Source organism: Chinchilla lanigera, unplaced genomic scaffold (assembly GCF_000276665.1).
Source record: "Chinchilla lanigera isolate Chin_1 unplaced genomic scaffold, ChiLan1.0 scaffold00001, whole genome shotgun sequence".
In the NCBI taxonomy this organism is placed as follows: domain Eukaryota; kingdom Metazoa; phylum Chordata; class Mammalia; order Rodentia; family Chinchillidae; genus Chinchilla; species Chinchilla lanigera.
In genome coordinates, this window is record NW_004955402.1 from 22,034,815 (window position 1) to 22,041,171 (window position 6,357).

Consider the following 6,357-nt stretch of genomic DNA (forward strand, 5'->3'; position numbering starts at 1 on the left):
GTGGTCACAGAACAGCAGCATCATGTCACCTGAGAACCTCGGTGGGCATCCCTGACATACTGAGTCAAAAACTCTGGGTCTGGGCCGCAAGGCCTCCAAGGCACGCTGATGCATGCCACTGTTCTGGGGCAAAGAAAAAAAACCAGGAAGAAAGTTAAAACCAAAGCTCAACTGTGAATCTGATGACAGGGTGGGGGAGGGGAGGAGGACGGGAGGGAGACGGAGACAGACGGCCTCATTCTCCCAGTACAAAACCTACCCAGCCCCAGGAAGCTTTCTCAAAAGATAATGGAGTCCGGTATTCACCTCAAGAACCTGCAGACATGGCATCCAGGAATGCGTCTCTGACCAAGCTAGGGCTCTGCTGGGCACTGCCCTGCGGGTGTTCACGGGTTAATTCTGGTCCACCCACCCGCCGCGGCCCAGGCAGCGCGCAGGCACGGCGCCGCACCATAGAGCTGAGCGCTCCTCCCGGGTTCCTAGAGCGGGCGGGCTGGTGTGTGGCTCGCTTAGTGGGAGGCTCCACAGCGAGCGGCGGGACGCTTGCAGGTAGGCACAAGGTTACCCGTGGGAGGCCCGGGTATCCTGGGCGATTCCGCCTACCAGGCGGTTTGTCGAGTCCAGGGCCGCTCCCTGGCACGGAGAGCGCGTCGGTTCTCCGTACCTGGTCAGCGCTCTCTGGGCCTTGGCTTCTACTGAATGAACGCCGGAAATGGGGAGCTGGCATAACCCTGAAACGCGGGTGAATGCGCGCGAATCGGCCGACCCAGTCGGGAAAGAGCTAGCTGAATTTGTGAGTGTGAGCAGGAGCTCAGGCAGGAAAGACAGGAGAAACGTTCATAGTGTCATTTTTGTAAAAGCGGGGGATAACAGCCTCTTGACCAATAAGACAAATTCTGCAAATCTCTTCCTCTCTGTTATCTTCCCAGTTACACCCTGTTTTGGTAGCATTAACCCCCACTTCTGTCTGAGTAGCCCTCTACTTGGAGTGGGGCGTATGTGTGCGTCCAGGAGAGGCAGTGCCACAATCCTGGACGATGGAGGAGGAAGCTGAGGAAACCGAAGATACATTACTTGGAAATTAAAGAAGCTTTCGTTTTCTCCTTCTCTCCTTTTGTATTTAGAGGCTGTTTCAGGTGCTCGAGTCTCAGAAGGTAGATTTCTGCTCCGCAGAGTGATTCTCTTCTGAGCCCATTGGTGCTCAGTTGCCTCCAGACCTGCGACCCTTAAGCAGACAAGAAAATCGCACAAAGGAAATGCTGTTTCTTCATTTGCTCCCTGAGGCGTCCAGTTGCAACCTATGGAGAACCAATTCAATTATGAATCTCAAGAACATCACTCTGTGTCCGGTGAGTAGACCCCATGCCAGCTCCGCACATGACAGCAATGTTCCTTATTGCCTACACCCACACTCTGTTGGTGCCATCTCTTTTGGGCTTCAGGCACAGTCCTGTGGTTTTATTTCTAATTCTAGCAATCAGATTCTTAGGCAGTTCCCTCCCTTTTTGAAGGCCCAGGAGTCGTCCATTGTTCCCCTTATTAATCAACGTATGACCAATGTGTGAGTGTTAGGTATGTCACCTTTCTGATCACTTCAAGTCATCTTTCTCATCTTTAGGGGCATATTTAAAGTTCTGCAGTCTGATGACCTGGATCAAATTCTAGCTTTGTCACTTACTGCCTTCAGTACTTTACGGTTCTGTTCCCTCCTTTACTAAGTATAATAATGCATACCTTTTGAGAATTATGTCTGTTCCTCCTTAGAAGTTAATGACCTGAAACATCAGACAGCTTTCATCTGTGTTATTTCTTTTGGTTTTGTGGTTCATCAACTGGAGCAGGGTTTAGGTGGGCAGTATTTTTCTCCTGATATTGTCTGGATTCACTTAGGCAGTCATCTAGTGACTTGACTTGGAGAAGTCTCAGTCACATGTGCGACTGCTGGCTTGAGTCATCACCAACAGTGGACTAGCCCAGACTTTTTCTCAGTACCCCTAATACCCAAAATCTGAGAGGGAAAGGTCTTTGATACATGAGCACTTTGTATACCTGGATTTGTTTTAAATCTGCCTATGCCTCATTGACCAGTGCAAGTCATGTGGCCAGTTTCAGCATCTTTGTGAAAGGAAACTGCACAAGGAGATTAATACTGAGAAATATGATTCATCGGTGCCTGTTACTAATATAAGAAACACTACAAACACGAAGTGAGGCCCTCTGTGTAAAGCTAGGAGTAGTGATCTGGATCTTAGTAAATTATTTATTTGTTCATTTGCTTGTTTTTTTATTTGTACTGGGGATTGAAGTAGGGCTTCAGGCATGCTTTATGCATACTAGGCAGGCACTCGACCACTGAGTTACATCCCCAGCCCATTTTATTTTACAATAGGGTCTTGCTCTGTTGTCCAGGTTGGCCTCAAACTGTGATCCTCCTAACCTAGCCTCTTGAGTATCTAGGATTACAGGTGTACACTACCAATGTTGACTTCTAGCAAACTCTGTGTAAGTGGAGCCACTGTGATAGTAGTAAGATGATTTTGATCCTTATTTTGTTCAGAAGTTTCCAGGGTTTCATTTCCACTTCATGGATTTGGTCCTCCTGCTGCTGCTGTCCTCCCATTGCTACTTTTTAGATTTAGTCCTCCCATTGCTGCTGTCGTTTTGTTCATGAAATTCTCCTCTTGTCTGTTTCTTTTAATGTAGATCTACAGATTTCTAGCCTCAGAGCAGCTTTATTAAGTTTTATTTATTTAGTTTATTTCCTGTATTATAATTTGCCCTTCTTTAAGATCTATTCTAGCCAGGTATAGTGGCACATAGCTGTATTCCCAGCACACAAAGGCTGAGGCAGGAGGATCATTGTGAGTTTGAGGCCAACCTGGGCTACACAGTGAATTCAAGGCCAGACTGGACTACATAGTAAGACTCTGTCTCAAAAAGCCAGAAGAAAAATCTCTTCTTTTTTTAATTTTAAGAAATAAAAGAAGGAAAACATATTAACAAACAGACATCCATTTACAAAATAGCATAAGAACAATACAAACAAAACAGAGTTACAGACAAAGTTGTAGGAAATTAACACTGGTTGTTGTATTACTTATTGTTATCTTCAAAGTGGTTAAAAATTCTCTTCTAAGTTATCTGACATTCTTCCTTTGAATCATTGTAAAGTTGTAGCTCCTCCTTGCAATTTGGCATAAACTGATATACTTATTCCATGTGATTATGTGTCCTAAAATGTATGTGAAGTAACATTTTTATTGTAAAGTCATACAATTTGCTATGGTCCATTTGTATAGTATGGAAAATACAAAATTTTAATAACCTATAACTCCACCATCTAGAAATAATTACTGCTAATATTAATGTATCCTTCAGACCATTTCACTAATTCAGCAAATGAATTAATAAAATCATAGCTTATTAGCTATTACTAGTCATACAGTGTTAGTCATTGAGGTTTTACTCTGTGCCACTATAAGTAAGGGGCTTCAGCATATGCAGATTTTGGTTTCTAGGAGGGGGCCTGAAACTAATCACCTGCAGATACTGAGGAATGGCCATACTCCTCACTCCTGGCCTAGCAAGAAAGGAGCAAAGATGAAGAGTAGCTGACTCATCTGTTTGCTTGGTATTTAGCACTGACAGTCCCACCTCCCAATAGCCCCTTCAGTTTTAGACAAGCCAAGACAGATGGTCACACTATTGTTCTTCCCTTATTATGCAGATCTAATTATAAGCCAGAGGTCATGGAAGCCCATAGTCACCAACATCAACCCCATGGGCACACAGCAGATGGAGAATAGATTTGAAAAGATATTCATGACAGTCCACCTCTTCTATACTCCAACATTTACTTTCCTTTCCTCTCTTCCCTTATCCCATCCGTTCTTCCCCTCCCCCATCCCCTCTCTTCCCCTGTCTTTCCCTCCCCTCCCCTCCCATCGCCTTTCCTGAGTCAGAAATGTATTGGAGAAAATGAAGAGGAATAGGAATACCTCCTGAGAGACAGAGGGGTCCTGAATGGTTTGCCAATCCAATATTCTGTACTGTGCTCCTAACATAGAAAATGAAGTTCCTTAAGCTACCATTTTCTTGCAGGTTGACATGTAATGAAATTACATTCCCTCCTGAAACCCCCCAGGGCCCCTCACTGTACTGGGAACAGAGTGAGCCTGGGATAAGTAGGTAATACAAGGGTAGTAGGAATGAGGGCAGAGAGAAAGGGACCAGATCATATGGAATTTTATAAGCTATCAGAAGGATTTGGAAATTCATTCCAGTGTAATGGGAAGCCTTTATACAAGATAATTGTAAGCAAAGATCTTTCTGCCTGGAATGTAAAGAGTAGGAGACATTATGGAGAAGACCACAAGTATTTCAAGAAGAAAGTAGTAAGTCTTCAAATAAATCTCAAGAAAGACTGAGAGTTGACCATTGGGTTTGTCAAGGTAGAGCAATTAGTGATTTTATAAGTCCAATTTCAATTGAGTTGTTGAAATAACAGCTTAATTATAATGGATTAGAAAGAGAATTCACTTAGGCTGGGGATGTATCTCAGTGGTAGAATTCTTGCCTAGCATGCAGGGGGCCTTGGGTTCAGTTCCATCAACACACACACACACACACACACACACACACACACACACACACATGAATAGAATTAATGTTGATTAAAACGTTCAGAACTCAGCAATATTTTCTTTAAAATCAGAAATTAGTAAAGTTGTGAAGAAAAGCCAGACAAGGATAAACACAGAATTCAATAATTATATGGAGAGGAAAAAAAGAGATTGGAGAGAGATAGGAACAGGCGCAGAACAATCCCAGGGTGTTTGAAATTTTCTGGTAATTTTTTCTTTCCTAAGCTAAAGGAAAATTCAATTTTGTTGTATTTAATCACTATTCATTTATATATGTGTATATTTTTCCTATGTATAAAAAATTTAAACACATGGAAAACATACTGTAAATTTTTTTTAAGGAAAATTGCTGAAAAAGGAAACAAAAAATGAAGCAACAGAAGTATCAAATAAGCCCAACACTTTTGTGTCATTTCAGATTTTGTGTCATTCCAGATTTTGTGTCATTCCAGTCTTAATGTGTTCTTACTGGTTTTTTATTAAATCTGCTTTAATGAGGTGTAAATACAGAAAATACAGTGTACCCTTTTTAATTGTGTTTAGATGAGTTTTGACATTTTTATACATCATATTCACTACTGCCACAATCCATGGAACCATTATATTTCCATTGCCTCCACTCAGAAATGATCTTATACCCCATCCTTGTTGCTTACTACCCCTAGGCAACCACTAATAAGCTTTCTGTCACTGTGGATTTCATTTCTTCTCTAAAATTTCATGAAAATGGAACCATGCTTTTTTGTGCCAACCTTCTTTAGTCCAACATAATATTTTGATATCTATCCATATTTTTGCTTTCTCTATAATTCTTTTGCTGAATAGTGTTTTATTGTTTGGATATGTCTCAGTTTGTGTATTGATTCACCAGATAGACATTTGAGTTGTTTACATTTTTGGTTGTTTTATTAATAAAACTGCTTTGTACATTTGTGAAGTATGTTTTCATTTCTCTTGAATAAATGTAGAAGAATTCCTGGGCTTTATGGTAAGATTATGTCTATCTTCATGAAAAGTTTCCAGATTTTTCTATGGTAGTTATACTGTTTTGCATTTCCATCAGCAATGTATGAGTTTCAGTTATTCCAACCCTTGTCAACATTTAACCATTAACTGTTAGTCATATTGTTATTCTTTTTAATTTTAGCCATACTGAAGAATATCTGCCAGTAGTTCTGTGTGGTTTAATGTACATTTCCCTGATAACTAGTGATGTTTAGCATTTTCTTATGTGCTTATTGATGATCCATATAACTTCTTTTGTGAACTCTCCACTCTAATTTTTTGCTCTTATTGAGTCTTATCTTATTTTAAGTTTTAAAAGATCTTTTTATATGTTGGACAGAAATTCATTGTCAGATACGTGTTTCATGAATATTTTCTTCTAGTCTATGGCTTCTCTTTTTTGTTTTGTGTTTTATGTTAGTAATGTCTTTTGAAGAGGTTTATAATTTTGATGCATTTTTTAAATCATATGATTAATGCTTTTGGTGTCCTATCTAGAATCACCACCTCCTCCCAAGTCATGAAGATGATCATCTATGCTTTCTTCTAGATGTTTTGTACTTTACTTTTTATATTTGTGTTTATGCTACCTTTCTCGTTAATCTTTGTGGGTAATACCAGAAAAAAAGCCATAACTCATTTTTATCATTGTGATACACAGTTCCAATACTGTTTCTTTTTTTTTTTTTTTTTTTGGTTTTTCTCCGGT

The 6,357-nt window shown here is 40.5% G+C and overlaps 1 protein-coding gene across 7 annotated transcripts in view; it reads left to right on the forward strand.

The window, feature by feature from the left end:
* LOC102005326 (zinc finger protein 271-like) overlaps positions 1-6,357 on the forward strand; it is a 39,513-nt gene that overhangs the window by 25,318 nt on the left and 7,838 nt on the right. For 4 of the 7 annotated variants that reach the window (XM_013509230.1, XM_013509319.1, XM_013509375.1 and 1 more), the window contains one exon: positions 1,125-1,349. In XM_013509230.1, coding sequence (XP_013364684.1) covers positions 1,301-1,349 — 49 coding nt within the window. In that variant the 5' untranslated portion in view covers positions 1,125-1,300. The other 3 variants (XM_005372797.2, XM_005372799.1, XM_013509440.1) reach the window with 3 other exon arrangements.